Raw genomic sequence first — 19,423 nt, 5'->3', positions numbered from 1 at the left:
TGTTGTTTAGTTTGGGTCATATGCTGTAATTAAAGATGATACAGCACAAGGTCCACTTAAAAGCTTTCAGTGACATCTTGTGGCCTTCATCGGTGGATGGAGTTTGCTCAGATGTCATTCCATGTTATTACGATTGTACAATGTTTAAACTAAAATTTCCAGTAAATGGACCTCAAGCTAAAATTTTTGTTAAACTACTATTTCCAAGGTCCAAAAAATGTCCTCAAACTGTACAGCTGTGCTCTGATTTGGAGTAAGTTGAGCTTTTGGCAATTATATTAATCATGTTCTCTCACCTGGCCTTGGCAGAATGCTCTTATCTCCTCTGCACTGGAGGTCTGGCCCTCCCTCAGCCTGATGCAGGCACACACCTGCTCGCCCAGCCTCTCATCTTTCACTCCAACCACCTGGGAAACAGACAGAGAAATAGAACAAGTAGTACCTCATTATTATAACATGAAATATATTCTCATGAAATGTTTTTTTTGTTGTTCTTTTTTTTTTTACAATAAAAAGAACTTCTATATTTGTCCCCACATTTAGAGAGACAGTCTCATTTCTGCTGCCCTCCAGTGGTTCTGAGTCTCACCTGCACCTCCTGTACCTTGGGATGTGTATAGAGAAAGTGCTCTATCTCAGTGGGGTAGATGTTCACCCCTCCTCGGATGATCATGTCCTTTATGCGTCCTTCGATGCGGCAGTATCCCAGACTGTTAAGACTGGCCGTGTCACTGTGTAGAAGACAATCAAACAACATGTAACATGTACACAATATTTCCCCATGTGAGCATCAATCCCTGTAACATGCATCTGTATTTTCTCTTTTAGATAAGCATCCAGTATACATTCTACATACAGTATCTTACCCAGTCCTGTACCAGTGGGCTTGGCAGATAGCCTGTCTGGTTTTCTCAGGATCGTCCCAGTACCCATGCATCACACAGCTGCCTCGGATCATCAGCTCTCCTGAGGCCCCAAGAGGGACAATCTCCCCAGTAGTAGGGTCCACCACTTTAGCCTATTGTAAAGACCCACAGGCATAAGTCGCAGTGTTGTTACAGTGATATGTAGATTAAGGTTTGTGCAAAAAATAAGGCATACCTCAGTGTGGCTCATGATGCATCCAACAGTTTTTAACTTTAGCTCCTCGTTGTCTTGTGGGAATCCCATAAATGTAACAGGGCTATTCTCAGTGGTTCCATAACAAATCTATTAAAACATGATGTACACATTTTCTTATATACTGAAGAAGCTATGCTATGTTTTAGCATAGCACAGCATTATTTAAAATGGTATAGGATATGTAACTGCTCACCGTTATCTCTTTCATGTTCATGTCTGTTTTCAATTTTCTCATAATCTCAGGAGGGCATGGAGAACCTCCCATGATACCTAAAACACAGCAGCACACAGACAGTTTTTTTTATGTTTAATGTATAGAATTTTTTTGTTCTTGTGACAGGCTCATTTACCTCATTCTGATGTAATGGAAAATATCCACAGTGAATTTGGTTAAATTTGGTTGCTGTACGTGAAATCATGGTCCATTGTGGCATTTGTGTCATGCAGCATATTTGCCAATTATCTGTTATTGTGTGAACTTAATGTTAATTTGACTTGACTCATAGATTTTTAGCAGGATATTGGCAATGCATTCATATTACATACCAAAAGTCATTTGGGTGATGAGCAGCGTGCCATACTTTTCACTCTGAATAGCCTCTAGGTTGGCTCAGATTTTGTAGCCAGAGGACAGGAAGACCAGTGTGATACCGTGCACCGCCATACTCATCCCTCCCAGCACAGAGCCAAAGCAGTGGTACATGGGTACAGGCACACACACTCGCACCTGAGGCTGATGGGAATATGTAAGATTACTTTAAACTGTTTGTATTTTCTTCAAATCAACAGACAAATATGGACTTACTCTCCATCCATAACCAATTCGGAGACCCATGAAGTAGGCATTATTTACAATATTGTGGTGGGAGAGAGTGGCTCCCTTTGGACTCCCTGTAGTCCCCGGAAACAAATCAACAAGCAGCATGACTTGATCTGAATCATTGTTAGATCTATGCTACACCATAATGTCAGTCCAAGTGAGACAACACGTGTGCCAGTGTGAAAGGTGCAATACTGAAGGTTACTGATGTGAACTTAATGTTGATGGGTTCATCAAAGGACAGCTTGCTCTGCAGTTCCATCAGCTCTTCGTGGTGCTGACTCTCCGCTGCTTGTATCGCATCCTCTACTTGGAGCATCCCCGACTGTCTGCTATCTGTCACAATCACCATCCGCAAATCTGGCACCCTGACAGACCCAAGACAGGATCTTTATATTACATCCATAAAGCCATTAATTATAGATTGTGTCCTTTGTGAAGTATTTACGGTCTCTTACTCCCATAATGACAACAGAGGAAGAACATGTATTAAATCTGACTTTTGACATTGGCTCTGTCAAACCCGGAGCTTTTGATCATGCCTACTGGCGTTGTGTCGATCTCTGGGCAGATCTCCCTGAGCATCTCACAGAAATTTTGGGTTTTAAAGCAGGTAGGGCAGACCACAGCTTTACACTGGACCTGCATATGACAAATCAGTTCTGTTGAATTTATATTCTTACATAGCTGTGTGTAAGGATTATTTTTACTATGAAAATAGTATGTTGTCAGCTGTCAGTTGTCATGCTTTTGTATCACACTTTAGTTCAGTAGTATGGTAAGTACGTGGTTATGTAAGTAGGCTAATGCCCATTTGCACAACTCGCCATACCTTTTTTAGAGTAAACTCCACTTCCTTCACCTGATAGGCCGGGTTCAATGACACATGCAATGATAACAACAGTTTAAAGTCAAGTGTATTTATACAGCACCTCACCACACATTTTTTTCAAAGGGCTTTACAGTACATACCATATCGTACATGTTATATTCTGTGCTACATGGCTGTATACCATATTACATCATGCTGTACATGGAACATAATATCAGTTAACAGATCATAATGACCTGGCAAACATACAGTATAACTAAATATTAGCTCCCCAGGGCCCCTGAAAGGGTTCAACGCCCTGCTCACTGACACCTGATAGCAGGGTGTTTGGTAACACAGGACAGGGGCTTTAATTCATCCATTCATCCAGCTGAAGTTAGACTGTATGTCTAACCACAAGGCTACACTGTAAATGTCATTTTAAATGTATAAACAGTTCCAAAACTGACCAGTATAATTCCAGCTTTGGCTGAAGCAAACTGGAAAAGGATCCACTCATATTTGTTGGGTCCCCAAACTCCTAGTCGGTTGCCTTGCTTCAGGCCCAAAGCAAGCAGACCTGCAGACATCTTGTCAAACTGCATCAATAAATGTCACAAAAATATTAGATAATGCTTACCACCAGTAGTATAAATTCTGTCATTTTACAATATAGCTTTCTAGCTTTTATACCTGCGTTAGAGCTTGATAGATTTCTTACACTGTGATTTAGAGAAGGTTGGTGATTTATATTGTCAAACTAAATTTGAGTCATGGACTAAACTAAAAATAGTTTTAAAGAGGCACATTTTGTGTCTACCACATGTGATTTCATCAGGTACCAAAAGGTCAAACTATTCTATTAACTTAAAAAGTTAACACTGATAGAAAAGGTACAAACAAGATTTAGCAGTTGATCTCACTAATTAGCTCCCACAATTCACAGTGTTTGTAATTGAAATAGGAGACTCACTGGTATAACATGAATAGTGTTTAAGAGGTGATACATGCATGATGGCTCCTGAAAGCAGAAGCTCAAAATCTGAGACACACATCTTGCTGAAACTGTGCAAAGGTTTTCCGGATGCCATACTGCAAGAAGACCACAGCTTCAGATTTTCAGAGAGATGGAGGAGGTGCCATGGACATAGCTGCTGGTCAGAGAGGGTTTATGAGGAGGACTGTCCACGTGGAGTGACCTGGCGTAGAGAACAAGATTCAAGAAAAAGCCCAGGGGTCAATTATAATACATGGACAATGATTTGAGCATTACTTCAGATTTTGAGGAGAATGCCCACTGATTATTCACTGTTCTTCTATATCACAGAATACATGTTTAAACAGTGAACCTTGAAAAAGCCTAATGAATAAGAGATAAAAACATACACAGTGCCAAGAAAATCAGGCTCAGTCCCAGTCTTAGTGGCCAAGAAAATCAAAGCATGAGTTGACTAATGCAAGCAAAAACAATTTTGAGGAGCTATTGTTTCATGACACTGATATGACCCTTAAATCAAACAATTGTGGAAAAACACTGAGCTCATATTATTGACAGACAGAATAGAATGCATGTGGGCCAAAATTGACCAGGCAAATGTTTTTATGTTTTTGTCAGGTAGAATGTCAGGAATTCCTTTGTTGACTATGTGAGCTCATTGTTTTCTCTTTTTTGTATTATAAAGGTATTACTCCCCAAACTTTCAAGCGTGTTGGGTCATTAACAACTCATAAAATGTTCAGTTTATTCATTGTTCATTCAAGTCTTGCTCCAAGTACATTTTTTTAAGCAAAAGCATTTAGTGTACATTTTGTTCTCCTAGGCAACTCCACCTACAGTATATTACACATCAAAGTCTGCAGGTGTTAGGGAGTAGCTACTGCTGCATACTGTATGATCACTGATTCCCAACCAGGGGTACTTGTACCCCAGGGGGTACTTCTGCAGTTGCCAGGGGGTACGTGGAAAGATTGCGAAGTAGCTCAACTAATTTGAAAAAATAGAAATTATGATTTGATTAATAGAACACTACTGTACCTGCTGCAATTATGTAAGAGTGTGTGAAAACTAGTTAGCAAACACATGGAAGTCTAAACAGGTAGCTAAAAGTAATGGATAAATGGTTCACTCAGCTTTACTCCAAGTGGTAGTAGTATGATTGCTGACCACACCAACCTTAACACTGACACTTCAATTGTATGAAAACATCACTGTAACAATATCCACTTCTATATAATCAATAGTGTTATACATTTAGTACATAGGTGTGGTACATGAGTTCAATTGACAGGGCCGTGGGGGTACCTTAGATGAAAAAGGTTGGGAACCACTGCTGTATGTGATAAAGTTGTGGCTCCACAGGGAGCCGGGAGCTGAAAAATTGCCTCAAGTGATGTCACTTGAGTCAGTGGAGTGTGGAGCATGGATGTGCAGTTATAAAGAAGGGACCTTACGGGCCTCAGTAGCTTAAGTAAAAGTACAAATACCATAGTCTAAAAATACTGTCCTGTATTCAACATGTTCCTTAAGTAAAAGTACAGAGGTTATCAGAAAAATGTCATTTAAGTATCAAAAGTAAAAGTACTCATGCAGAATGTTTCCTTTCACAGTGTTGTATTATTATAGAATATTATATTATTCTGTTTTTATCACTAAGGAATACATGTAAGAGCATTTTAATGTTTGTCAATGTGGAATCAGTTTCAGATACTTTGTATACCACTGGATTAGTATAGAACTGCATCATTTCATATGGCTAGCTTAAGCATATAGTACAATATTTCCCTCTGAAATGTAGAAGTATAAAGTAGCATAAAATGGAAATACTCAAGTAAAGTAAACTTGAGTAAATGTTCTTAGTTACATTCCACCACTAACTGTTGCATGGTCTCTATGAAAAACCACTACAAAAGCCTTGTTCTGGAAGATGCTAACTTGTACACATCTGATGAGAGATATTCATGCCAAATAGATGCTTCAAAACCTACCAATAGGTGCAGCAAATATTAACATCCTAACCAACAGCAAATGAGAAATGCAGGCATTTAAGTGCATGCTGATTAAAAGGTTAAGTGGACCCCCTCTAGCCAAAAAGTGAGGGACCCAGTGAGACAGAGACTGTTTAGCTGTAATACTGTGTGGATCGAAGAATGGTTCTAAAATCACCTGTGATCACTAAACAATGCTTGTTGAGACCACTGCATTTAAAGGTTAGGCAGGTAAGATCCAGGATGGCCTTCTTTTTTTTTTTTTTGACTGAAAACCAAATGGATATCTCACAAAGATCTTTGTCACCTGATTTTAAAGCCATGTTTTGCTATGTTTGCAGTAAACCGTTACAAACTCCTCCCAGCACAAACATCTTCAATATATTTGTGAGTGACACCATGTTGCCCTTAGACCAATGAATATGAAGAGCATAAACTTACTGACACCACTGGAGCAAACTTGTGTTGCATAATTTCCAAGTCTTGCTGTGTTTGAGTCCACCCACAGATCTGAGACTGTGAGCACAGGACTTTAGCAGTGAGGAAGAAATCAATGCTGACATTGGTCTTAAGTATCACACAGCCAATCTGTTTCAACTGGATCTAAATACTGTCTGAATATACTGAGATAGTCTTAACACCAAGTGAGCTGGTTCTTACCTGCCTATCTTTACTGTAATTGGATTTTATCACTGTATGTGTAATCTTTAACTTCCACTCATCCTCCACTCATTGGCTGAGAGATAAGAGTGTATTTGCTATTTGGCCATTTTACACACATTTCAGCATATTTCAAGATAATTTTTTTTTAAATTAACTAGGCAACTTTTTTTGCTTACTTTCCTTGGCATAAAAAGAGTATGTACTATAGGCCATATGTAGCAATATCTGTCAACAGATATGACACTGATAGGTAAATACTGACAGTTTGAAGATTTGCAAATATTTACATATTGAACAAAACATAATGATTACAGCTTCACCTAATGAAGTCTGCAGTGCCACCTACAGGCCATAGGATACTTTGCCTGTAAATTAACAGGGAAAAGAACAGCCTTTATTAACATAATTTTATGACCGTTTTTATTATTGCAGAAACCAGATATTCCAAATACTAAACACTGAGAATAGGGCCAGAAATAACTTACACTTTGTACAAAACAAGCAACTTTTATACATAAACACCAAACTTGTCCATGTTCATGTTTGTAAAGTGCCACACAGTGAAAAGGTAAATGTATGCAAAATTAATATATATTTACAGAGTATCAAATCAATCAATATCAAAGTAAGCTCACTGTAAACGTGTTGTTACACGAATGAGCTGTACTCTTTTACCATTAAAAACTTTATCATAAAATAATCTAAAAATTCCAAGCAATAAATTCATTTAAAACAGTAAATACAAATTCCATCAAAAATTCATTTTCTTAAATATCTTCATGAGCAAATCAAGGGCCTCGTAATACAGTTCTTTTCAACTGTATCTGCAGTAACAGAAAAAGAAAATGGTTACTGGCAGCAGTTTGACAAAGTAGGAGCAGTAGGAGGAAATACAAGTGTGACTTTTTAGAAAACAAAATTGACATTCAAAATTTCAGACCCAAGGGTTTATCAATGCACTGTTTTAATGCCCTAAACAGTTTCTCTACTATACAAATGTGTGTTCTTATATCACACACTGGTAACATACACTGTGTTTTCTGACGTTCTTCCTTTTGAGGCGACGACGTTCTGGCAGTCAGGGGCCAGGATTACAACAGGCTTCTGATAGAGATCTGATGGCGTCTTCATGCTCTTCTTTTTCGCCTCATCTCTCTTGCTGTCCAGGAAGTAGAAGAACACCACAAGAAAGAGGCTGGCAGAGAATACACACACACTGCACGCGTAGAAGACATACGAATACTGGCCTGTGTGGTCCACCAACATGCCTGAGAAATGCAAAAGGAGCGTCAAGGGACGGATGCTTGTAAAACTGACCAGAGTGACAAAATTCATCTGCATCTAAATTAGTATTTGTGAAGAGTAACTCAAGTTAGCCAGCAAAATAGAAAAAACTGTCAACAACTAGAGTATAAAAAATTACAGTACACATTTGGCATGACTTCATGACACAACATGTCATGAAGTCATGCCTAAAGTTATAGCCTTAAATTCAGTGTAATTTATGAAAATTAATTGTTAAAAATTTCCATTATCCTTGGTGCATCTTGACAATAATCTGTACCGTTATATATTTCCTGTTAATATTGTTACACAATATTTCTGCTGGAGTGTCAGATGAAACTTTGTTGTTTGAGCTGTGTAACATTTGCCAAATTAGAGCAGAAGTCAATCACTGGACCTTGTCTGACAATGTATCACTGCCACAATTGAATGGTTTGTAAAAAGAAAAATGAGTACATGGAATAATAAATTTCTTGTCTTTTGCTGAGCAATCACAAGTTCTAAGATACTTTGTCTGTGCATATACTGTATTCGAGTGGCTTGAGTAGAGCGGTGTATCTATTAGTCATAGAGTTGGTGGTTTGATTACCAGCTCTAGAAGTGTCCTTTAGCATTACACTAAACCACAAATTGCTCCTGTGGTATGTATTCATGGGGAAGTTTTAGTGCATTTTGTCGCTTTGCACAAAAGCATCTGCCAATATAATTTAATATTAAAGTTCAATGTCAAGTTACGCTCTAAGCTCTGCAGTAAAATATAATTAATGTTGGTTATATGATCATTTGCCTTCATTTGCCTCCAGTGAATGGCGGCTTTGTCACTGTAGATAATACAATGAAACACATATCCAGAACAAGAGGTAAGACACTTAAGAGTATGTGGCGGTGGCAAAATATTACTCCATTGGAGTAGTTTATAAGAGATGATGGTATGATATGTGCTTTGCTTTTTGCTCACCATTTGTGCGCATATTCAGGCAGAAACTATTCAACACATACCGAAATTCACTTCACATGAGTGGATTTACTTTCAGTGGATCTAAGGAATATGGCAACATACTGTGTTCAGATAATTTCTGATCAACAGAATAACACCATGACTCAACTGCCAAAATACTGCCAGTCACTGTATTTTGCCAAAATGTGCCTTTCAAATACGCTGAGATCCAACATGCGTTTTGGAGGTTTATTGCACATGAGCTATCAAAGCACGGCAGACAGAGGATGGACATGAAAACCAGATGCATAAAACAGGTAATGTAGATGGACAAAAACCAGGAAAATCAGGCGGTCAACAAAAATTACGGCTACCCGTCCTTGACTCTCAACAACCTGGCCTCAGGTAAGTGTGCGCCTTTTACAGACATACGTGCACTCGCACCTGCTCCCGTGAGCTCCGCCCCCTCAGCACCAGACCAACCCACACACATGCAGCAAACACACAGTACACCCATGTTCTGTCTCCACCTTCAGTTTGTCAGTATGTCGTGACTAGCACTTTACCTCATTTCTAATACTGAAGTACTGAAAGTCAGGGGATGACCAAAGTCATTACAATTCATCCTGAGGGGAACATGAAAGTGTGTAAAACATTTAATGGCAATCCACCCAACAGTTGTTGAGGCATTTCACTGAAAAACCACAAATGTCAACCTCATGGTGGCGCTGGAGGACAAGTCAGGGGTTCACTAAAGTCATTAGGATTCATCCTCTGGGGATCATAAATATTTGAACAAAGTTTTATGGCAACCCATCTGATTGTTGTGTGTGTGTGCGTGTGTGTGTTTGTGTTTGTGTGTAAACCTGCTAGGGGTGGGCCAATTAGCAGCGTTCCACTTTCCAACATGCAGAGAAGTCCAAGGGCTGAGGGGAAGCGGTTCATCTCCACCGTGTCCATCAGCACAGTATAGAGCAGCGAGCCGCCCACGCTCATGGACAGGCCGAAGATCACCACGTACACCAGGAGAGCTTCGAAAGAGGCCGACACACCACAGATGCAGTTACTCAGCCCGTTCACAAGCACAGCACCAGCAAACACATAAACAAAACTGCTACTGCCTCTGAAGCGTGGCAGACCCAAGACAAGGGCAGCCATAGGACGCACTGCGATGTTCACCAGGCCCAGGACGGACATCAGGAAGGCGGCATGGTCTATCTCCATGTTGTGGTGAGTAGCATAAGGCACCAGATAGATCAGAGGCACCACACACCCCAGCGTCATCCAGGTCACACCCACAGCATAAACACGGTAGCGAGGGTTACTCACGAGCAGGTCAAAGGCCATATGTCTTTGTATGAATACTATAAAGCCACGAAACATAGTCTTTACTCTGTCTTTTACCCCTTTTGTCTCCTGCTGCACAGAGGGGTTGTTTGGTTTATCCGAAACCTGAGAGCATCTGGGTTTGTTTGGTCCTGATGCGATGGGCCTCATCACTGCCCCACATGCACAGCAGTTTAGCAGCACCCCACCCAGAATCAGGAAGCTGCCACGCCAGCCAAACTGACTGAGTAGGACATTGGAAATCAGGGGTAAACTGGTCAGGCCTACAGCCGTGCCGGTGGACGACAAGGCATTAGCAAAGACACGACGGCGCACAAAGTAGTGACCCATGATAGTCACTGACGGTTGGAAAGAAAGGCAGAATCCCAGTCCTGCGGAGGAGAGGACAGAGAGTCTGATGAGCTGTCACGTTGGTGGAAGTGTGGAAGTGTGGGTGTGTGCAGCTCCTCACCTGTGATGCTGCTTGTGATGTAAATGTCAGTGATGGTCCTGGCCAGAGCAGAGACCACCATGCCCAGTCCACTTAAGAGCCCGCCCACCATCACTGTTACCCGGCAACCAAAACGCTCCACTAACATGCTGCATAAAGGACCTGCGGAGAAATGGGGAAAGTTTCAAATACAATTTTCCTTAATACAGAGAACAGAAGTGTTTGCCGTCTTTCAGCCCATACCACATGGGTTTATAATACTTTACAAATGATCAGTAATATTTACAGTGCATTATTTTACTTTTACAGAAAAAGACTAAACTCAATAAAAATCTATTAAAAATCCACAAATACATGCAAAAGTCTCATTTTAAACAACCAGTAGGTCATTGTAAATCATTCATATATCAATCATTCTCACCCTTTATATGACTAAACAAAAGATTAGTACACCTATTAGTAAAACACTGTAAAAAAAAAAACAATGACTCAAACCAACACACTGTTCCAATATAAACTGACAAAGAGACTGTGTTCACTTTTCTAAACAGATTATAATGTAATTAGCAGTAAAGTAATAATTAATAAAGTAATATTTATTTTTACGTTAATCTTTTCAAATACAAATCGACAGGCTCACATTCACAGAAAGCTGCACAGTAAAACAATGCCCTTATTAGCACAACAAATCAACTTGATTTGCATACATCTATTATTTTTGAACAGAGAAATGAGGCTTCACAAAGAAGGATCGAAAACAGGGCCAAATTAATTTCCTCTTATCTCCAGTGTATTCTCAGAAACACAAAAACACTGGTGATACCTGCTTTCTACTCTTGCCAAAATGTGAAAACACGCTGCAAAAATGAATTATAAAAATCCATTTCCTGACTCACCAAAACCGACTAATGCCAAATGCATTACTTAAGCACAGACTTATCAAATAAAGTAGACATCTAAATCAGCTTAGTGGGCTTTTCAGCTCTTTGATGTCCCGTCTCCATTCTTCAGGCTTTCATGACTCCTTTTCCACTATGACACAGACATAAAACAAATCTCAGTCTGTTAACTGTTTGTATTTAATGTATGAAGCATGCAGTAATAGCCGAACCATAAAAGGAAATAAAATGTACATGAATTTGGTGAAAGGGCAAGAAGACTGGGGTGGTGCCAAACAGATTAAGTGTTCCAATACGCTCATATGTCTTTCGACTTACCCCTTCATTCAGTCATATGACCTACATGCTGAGGGCCCAGCCTCTGGTGCTTCACCAAAAGGAAGCATTAATACACGAATCATACCATCTAGCAGCTGACATCTTCTATGTTCTACAGACAGGAGCCAAGGAAGGCCAGACTTTTCACTGGTGCACATTCAATGTAACCTTTTGTCTCATTCCTGCAGACTTTGTATAACTGACCATGATGATGCCAACTAGAAAAATCACCCTCTGCCTATGTGTTTGCAAGTGTTACATTTCTGGAGGGAAAGATAAAGGTCACAGGTCATGCACATTTCACACATGTTCAATTAGTGTGGGATCTACTGATGTGTATGGCGGTCTCTACCTCCAGCATGCAGCATGGCGGTCATGATGGCTGGCACCCAGGAGGTCTCTGTGTTGCTGGCGTTAAACTCTGTTTGAAGGTCTCTGTAGAAGATACCGACGCATGAGGGGAAGGCCAGCGTTAGAGACAGAACCAACATGGTGGCTACCAGCACCACCCAGCCCCAGCCTCCGTCGGGTGCGGCCAGATGGTTGCGTTCAGCTGGGCCACCCACCTGCACAGCATCAGTGGAACAGGAGGCGGACTCCTCCTCCTCTTCTTGGTTTTCTACCTCTGAATCACTGCATTGTACTCCTGACTCCGGAGAACACTTCTCCACTTCTTTGGCACACTGAGCAGCATTTTTGCATTCCCTCCAGAGTAAAGCATTATCTCTGTGGCTGTGCCTGTTTCTTGTGGCTGGTGTCTGGTCCTCCACCACCTGAGTCATTCTGTCCCACTGCTGCTGTTAGTGCTGCTTCCTCTGTTGGAGATAAGACAGATGTTGGGCTGTAAGGTTTTTCACATTTTATTTATTTATTTTATATTCACATTTTATGTTTGTGCTTAAAACTAGTCAAGTTTAAATATATTGAGTCTAAAAAAGTCATAGTCAGTCTTTAAAAAAGCATATAACTTATAGCATATTAACTTGTTTGTCAGGTTGTTAAATCCCCCAAATACCAGAGACAATACTAGAGACATGTCCTCAGTGTCTTTAATGTTATGTATACAACCCTGGAAAGAGGGACAAATGGGGGATGCAATTCAAAAGAGCTGCTCTACAGAATGATATACTGGGACACATTCAGATTTCTTATTTTCAGTTTTCAGAGTAACAGCCTGCTATCAGGTTTTAATTGAAGTATAATAACAACTGATAACCTTCATGTCATTTTGGCCCACACTTTGGTTGTAAACCTATTATATGAGGATAATTTCATCCAAGCACATTTATCTCTATGGTAACTGTGTAATTTCCTCATGGCTTTAAAATCCTCAGAAAATTAAGCAAAGCAAATATTATAGCTGGGAACTGTAGCCTATATGCAACACATCATGTCAGAAAACGTTCTTTTATAAGAAAGCTTTAATCACTTCAAGTTTTCATCTCCTGTGTTTGATGATATCTTTGTTATTATTCGCATTTGCTTTTGCTTTTATTGTGTGCTTTTTTCTTTACCCTGTAAAACACAAAAGTTCTATACAAATAAAGTTTATTATTAGCCTATTACTATTACTATTATTAGATATATAGAGTCATTCACACGCATCAAAAAAGTACAGCAAAGTAGAACAAAGATTAAAAATAATTTCTTATTCTTCGGATACTTGGACATTAACTTTACGAATAATTTCCGTCCTACCTATATGCTGTCGATATAATCTGTTAGATCCTGCAATTGTACATAAAATATGTTTTTTATCTCTCTGTCTCCGGCGTTATCTTACCTTTTGGCTCTTGTGTTTTGTGTTAAAGCGCATCTCCGCGGGGTCAACAGCTTTATTTGACATCTAACAGCACCTGAACCTCTCGCCGTGCCAACCTGCGGCTCTCTTATTGAGCAGTCAGCTGTGTCAAGCTCGAGACTGACAGGAAAAGTCATACCGGATGTGATTTTCCAAATAAAACTACAACAAATTTTATTTTGTAAGGAAATAAGGATCAGTTTATTGACTTGAAATACAAATAATGCACCTGTTGCTGAGGCGTAATTGACCAATTACACAGTCAGTAATGTGATGCCCTCTACAACACCAGCACGTATTAATACAGGATACAGATTCATCTCCATTTTCTTTCCTTTTCCAATGCAAATGTCCCTTTGCCTGATATAGCCTAGTAGTCTACATTTTAAACCTAACCATGAAGCTCAGAAATGAACTATTGCAGTTCATTGAGACAATAATTTCACAATCTTCAGTGACTAGTACAGATATTAATGCTGATAATTACTATTATTTAGAGTTATTCAAAAGGAAATGTAAAGTGGGCTACTAATCGTAGTATCTGCATTAATACTATACACTTATATGAGCCTAGCAATTTAAAAAAAACAGCCAAACAATATGAGACCCTGCACCATATGTTGCATGATTGTTTTGGCCACCTTCATTTACATACTTTGGTTGGTTGTTTTTATTTTTCCACCGGAAGTGATACGCTATTGTTTGTGTCTTGACTTTGGATGGAACTTTCTTAATGGATCAAACTGGCGCTCGTTTTGAGTGTATTTCATAGGCTCCAACAACCTCCTGTTTGAATTACGGTTGTTCAAAGTGCAGTGCCGACCTATCTTAGGAAACCACATCATTTTTTAAAAATTAAACTATATATCTGTGACCTGTTTTTAAACAATTACGTCTTCTGTAGGCTTGGGGCATAGTGCCACGGCTTGGCCCTTCATGTCAACTTACACTTTTACCACTTTGTATCATGTTTAATATTCATGTATGAATTGTATTGATGTATTTATGCTGTATTTTGGTTTTTGTAAACTTTGTATTTAACTTGTTGAAACTTAATAAAGATAGATTTTTTTTAAAGGTAGAATCATGAGTTTCCACTGCCCTCTCATGGTTACAAAGAGGAACTACAACAGTCAAATTATCGTCGATGCATACAGGTACCGTACACCATCAGTCAAAAGATTTAACAATTAATAGTATGATTGTTATGGCAATTTTTTTCATTCACAAATGTAAATTTGGCAACACTAAACCTTTATTTAATGTTTTTATTCATGATATGTCATTTTTAAAAGAGTCTTTGAATTTTTGTAAATCTAAGAATGCACTTTGGCTATGTAATAATTTGGATGCTGTTTCTTTGAACCCTGTAACTCTGTAATTATGGCTTTCTTCGTTTCTTTTTTGTTCAATTGTTCGACCTGCTCTACTTGAAATATTGAATGTTTAATAAGCCTGTATGGTTTTGAAATAAATATTAAAGCCTTCATTCAAATGCACACAATGTCTGTTTTAAGAACATTCATGAGTATAAATTCACTCTCAGTTGACCGTTAGCGCCACCTAGCGTCAAGAAATACGCATTACCATGCAAACACTTCCCGTAAAATACCTTCAAAATAAAACTATGAAGAGAGACCGTTCCTAAGTTTTCATCTACCAGTTTTCATGATTGGCGGATGAAAACTGGTGTTTACAGTTAAAAATACGTGGACGATGTTTTTGTGTGTAATTATATCACGAATTATGCTCACAATCGTTAAACACACTCACCAGCAGGACATTAACGTTAAATGAACGGCAGCTCATTTCCGGTTCCTGACGGCCGTCAACAGTTCGAGGAAGTTTGTGTCTCATCGACGGTATAACGACCAAGTTTAGCAAAAATATGCTTTGAACAGATTGTCATGATCTCATGCAGAGAGAAATGTAACAGATTCGTTTACAAAATGTTACAACATGGCACTAATGTAAATCTGCTGTTTGATATTCCGTCTGTACGCGGTGTTGTTCTGACATTGCTAATGTTAGCTATGTTTGCTAACTAGCTATATTTAAGTAAAGTAATCCGTCGGTCAGACTGAACCAAATGCAGCTAATTACGGGACGAGAGTTAGTCTGTGTGACACACAGTAAAATAATATAGTTCTTTAGCTGTGAGGCAAACCATCAATGTGTTTGTTGTCCATCCGAAGAGGTTCAGACTCATGCCATAGATCTAAAGTTAAAAAGGACTTATAATGGAACCAAATGGGGGGAGACGCTTGTTTAAAGCAATGTCAGTAAAGAGAAGCTAATTTAAGTGGCTAAGCCATTAACATTCTTTGAGTAAAAGATGAATCTTGATTTTATATTTATTTGTTTATTTTGTTGTCCTGTCTAGTTAACACACCGTTTAACATGGCTGGGAGACGACCTGCACTGAAGGCCATTGACTGGCTGGCTTTTGCAGAAAGGGTGCCACCCAACCAGAGGACCATGTTTAACAACCTGAAAACAAGGAGTGATGCTATTTCTGCAAAGTTTGTATTCCCGGTTACCCATTTCCAACATATGACATGTCCTTATCATTGTAACTATGAAAAATCATAGTCTTCCCTTTTAAGAGTTTACACATTTTTAAAGCATGAAGGTGCAGTGGGTAGCACTGTCGGCTCAATGCAAGAAGCTCCTGGGTTTAAACCCACCAACTGGCTGGGTCCTTAAGGTGTGGAGTTTTCAGTTCTCCCTTTGTCGGCTTGTCTGCAGACACTTCCTACCACAGTCCAATGACATTGGTCCATTGTCATTGTCCAATTACTCTAAGGTAAGCAATTACTATAATAACCAGATGATCTGTGTTCACAGGCTCACCTCTCTGCCAGAGAAACCCGCCGCCATTGACTGGAGCTACTACAGGTCTGCTGTGGCTAAAGCCGGCATGGTGGATGAGTTTGAAAAGAAGGTAAGAGAAGATCATAAAGTGAACAATCCGTTACCAACAAGTCTGACTATACAAATACTGAAAACTGCTTTAAGCCTTTGAACAGAAGTGTGATTTAAACATTTACATTAGTTTTTGGCACAGTAATGGTTTTGAGACCGTAACAGCATGTGGAGTATTTATTGCTATCAGATATAGTATTTTATATATATATATTTATATTTTATATATATGGGAGTATAATTTTCTGTTTCCTCTCAGTTCAGCGCCCTGAAGGTTCCTGAGCCAGTAGACACTCAGACAGCTCTTATCAATGCCCAGGAGGCAGAAGCGGTGAGTGCCACTGTGTTTAAATGGCATATGCTTTGACTTGAACAGTGTATGGTAATTTCATTCCGAGACGCTTCTGCATGTCCCATTATTAACCCAAACATGTGATGGATGAAAACCATTGAAAAGCAGCATTCATTCTGATACTTGATAATTTCCTTCAAAATATAGAACACTGTGTGTGTGGCACTGAGCAGTCAGAGCAATTAAAAAAAAAAAATAATACTCTGAAACACAGATGTGGTTGTGTACAAACACCAGCAATCACTGAGAATGAACCACCTTCTTTTTTTGTCTCCTTTTGTCTTCCAGAACAGGACAGCTGCTGCCTACATTGAAGCATCCAATGCTCGTATCGCCCAGTATGAAAAACAGGTGGGAATTATAAACGTAAAAACTTATATCATCAACCTCTGTGTGTATCATTAATACAGGAGCTGTCTTGCTTACAAATCTCCAATCCGGATCACACATACATGCAGACTAAAGCTGTGGTCACATGTGCTCAGTCGGCCAACAGAAACACAGATTCACTATGTTTGGAAATATGGAAGTTATTATACTGCGTGTTTTTCTACAGTTTAGTATATCATCACACTACCAAACTACAAACTGCAGAGTCGCTCTCATACAGTGTTAACAGTTTGATATTGTTCAGTATTTATTACCTATTACCTAGAGCCATAACATTATATCCTTTTGAATGAGTGCGGGGCAATTTTGTTAAACGGAAATGCAATGTGACCGTACTTTTATACTGCCAGTGTCTGTGGATAGGTTTTTTGTTTTGTTGCAGTAAAATACTACTGTACTACGACTGAAATTGTTCCACAGAAAAATCTGGTTCTTCCTTATTTTCCTCCACTGTCTTAATTTCCCTGATTCTACTGGAAACACTTAAAAATATCAAAATCCCCTACTCTATCTTCCCCAGCTGGACAAATTCAGGAACATGATTCCCTTCGACCAGATGACCATCGAAGACCTGAACGGGACTTTCCCAGAAACCAAGCTGGACAAAGAGAAACATCCTTACTGGCCACACAAACCCATTGCTGAACTGTAAACGTACCACCCTGACCATATTCTATATAATGTATCTTCCACTGAGGAAAACCTGTACAGTATGTGTATAAAAATCTTGTTTCATCCATTCAGGGGTTTATAAAATGACTGAAATGTTGTTCCACTGTAAGAACTGAATGAATGGAGGGGGGAAATGAAACATGACGTATTTGTTTTATTTCTTCTCAATTAAACTTAAGTGATTCCTGAAAGTAAATCCTGAAAATATGGCACAACTTTCTTGCTTTCTGTGATCAGTAAAATGTGCTAAAGGTCGTCAGTGTTCACAGGCCCATTATAAACACCCTCATAGACCCCTCACAGGCAAACAACTGTTATTTTATTACTGGATTTCTTCCCAGGCGTCATGAACTGAACTTGATCTGTTGGACTATGTTTTCTTTCTAAATTTGGTATGAAATATCTTCCAACACTCACTGAAAATCTAACTCTTGTGGATACACTGATGAGTTTTTAAGTACACACTCCAAATCACTCTCAGCAGAAAGAGTTTGGTTTCCTTCCCTTGTGGGGGCACTGTTGTCTTTGGGACAGCGACTTTTAGCTGTCAGTTTTCTGCATCAGCATGGCAGAAAGGCTCTTCTCTTTGTATATATACTCATGTCTGCAGGTACGCACAGCCTCACACACTTTAATTAATGCCTTATTGTATTGGATACATTAGACAGATTCAAGTCATCCATTAGTGTGTGGACAGCATGTCTGCAGTACACATGATCATAGCTCCAGCCCTCTTATTGTGCAGTGTCAGTCTTGTTCAGGCTTTGTTATGACTACAGCATTAATCTACATTTCACCACGGCTGGAAATACGAGAGGTCTCTGGGATTGGAGAGAGACCTTAAACATAAAGCCTACTTTCTGTGCTCTCACTGCACTGTTATTATGGCTTTGGTTTGTGGGCTAATACTGCACATAACTCTGTCCATCGGTGCAGACGTGATGGTGATAAGTGGAGGAATGTACTCCGGCCCCAACGTCATTGTCTCAGGATCCACCGTAAACAGCAGAGGCAAGATGCATCAAGCTGCTGCAAGAGCCTTTCGTCCTGTGGGGGGCAGCATCTGTCGTATTAAGACAGATCTGTGAACCTTGTGTTTCTCTGAGGAGTTTGCATTTTACTGTTTTTCAAAGTGAAAAAAATTAACAAATTCAGATTCTAGACAGTATAAAAACTAAAAGGTTAATTTGTAGGTGTTCACTTTTATCTTTTAAGGCAAAATAGCCTAAGAGGTCATATTTTTTTTATCAGCGACACATTATTTATCAGATGGATGCAGTAAAGTAATATTTTCCCTTAAAAGTTTCATACTTGCAAAACTCCTATAATGCAATCTAATGGTGTTTAAGGACAAATGCCAAAATTACTTACCTCTATTGCCTAAATATTGAAGGAAAACAGCTTAATGGAACTCAACAATTGAGGCTAAGATGCATATGTGTATTGAATTCAATTTAAATTAGGCCTATTTGAAAAAAATGGTGGTTTAGTATTGCACAAATTTAGGCAACTTGCTAGAAAAAGCTTTTAAAAAATAAATAATGGTTAAATCAAAACAGCAGACGTTGAGATATACTGACTTTCACTCTCTAATATGGGTCCTGGGAACCAGATGAATCTGCGAGCTCATGTTTTATTTGCTCTGGCAGATGCATATTTCACATTTG

The 19,423-nt window shown here is 39.2% G+C and overlaps 2 protein-coding genes across 8 annotated transcripts; one reads left to right on the top strand and one right to left on the bottom strand.

Moving 5' to 3' along the window:
• Positions 1 to 6,818: 6,818 nt before the first annotated feature.
• Positions 6,819 to 15,320, bottom strand: slc16a5b (solute carrier family 16 member 5b). Of its 4 annotated transcripts, XM_044181999.1 has the most exons (6): positions 13,400 to 13,509; positions 11,969 to 12,431; positions 10,421 to 10,561; positions 9,489 to 10,340; positions 7,432 to 7,669; positions 6,819 to 7,225 (listed from the first exon to the last, which is right to left on the bottom strand). In XM_044181999.1, the coding sequence occupies exons 2-6, from the start codon at positions 12,396 to 12,398 to the stop codon at positions 7,216 to 7,218; spliced, it is 1,671 nt and encodes a 556-aa protein (XP_044037934.1). In that variant the 5' UTR covers positions 12,399 to 12,431; positions 13,400 to 13,509; the 3' UTR covers positions 6,819 to 7,215. The 4 variants fall into 4 exon arrangements, with proteins under 4 accessions (XP_044037934.1, XP_044037933.1, XP_044037932.1 ...); XM_044181998.1 differs by lacking the exon at positions 13,400 to 13,509 and adding an exon at positions 15,191 to 15,320 and having other exon boundaries at positions 6,819 to 7,669; XM_044181997.1 differs by having other exon boundaries at positions 6,819 to 7,669.
• atp5pd (ATP synthase peripheral stalk subunit d) lies at positions 15,128 to 17,971 on the top strand. 4 transcript variants are annotated; one of them, XM_044182004.1, is made up of 6 exons: positions 15,128 to 15,279; positions 15,801 to 15,939; positions 16,265 to 16,361; positions 16,602 to 16,673; positions 16,983 to 17,045; positions 17,605 to 17,971. In XM_044182004.1, the coding sequence occupies exons 2-6, from the start codon at positions 15,818 to 15,820 to the stop codon at positions 17,734 to 17,736; spliced, it is 486 nt and encodes a 161-aa protein (XP_044037939.1). In that variant the 5' UTR covers positions 15,128 to 15,279; positions 15,801 to 15,817; the 3' UTR covers positions 17,737 to 17,971. The 4 variants fall into 4 exon arrangements, with proteins under 4 accessions (XP_044037939.1, XP_044037938.1, XP_044037940.1 ...); XM_044182003.1 differs by lacking the exon at positions 15,128 to 15,279 and adding an exon at positions 15,310 to 15,346; XM_044182005.1 differs by lacking the exon at positions 15,128 to 15,279 and adding an exon at positions 15,363 to 15,387.
• Positions 17,972 to 19,423: the final 1,452 nt, after the last annotated feature.

Source organism: Siniperca chuatsi, linkage group LG21, assembly GCF_020085105.1.
Source record: "Siniperca chuatsi isolate FFG_IHB_CAS linkage group LG21, ASM2008510v1, whole genome shotgun sequence".
NCBI lineage: Eukaryota > Metazoa > Chordata > Actinopteri > Centrarchiformes > Sinipercidae > Siniperca > Siniperca chuatsi.
Note: the sequence above shows the minus strand (reverse complement) of the source record. Positions and strands in the feature narration are given on the sequence as shown.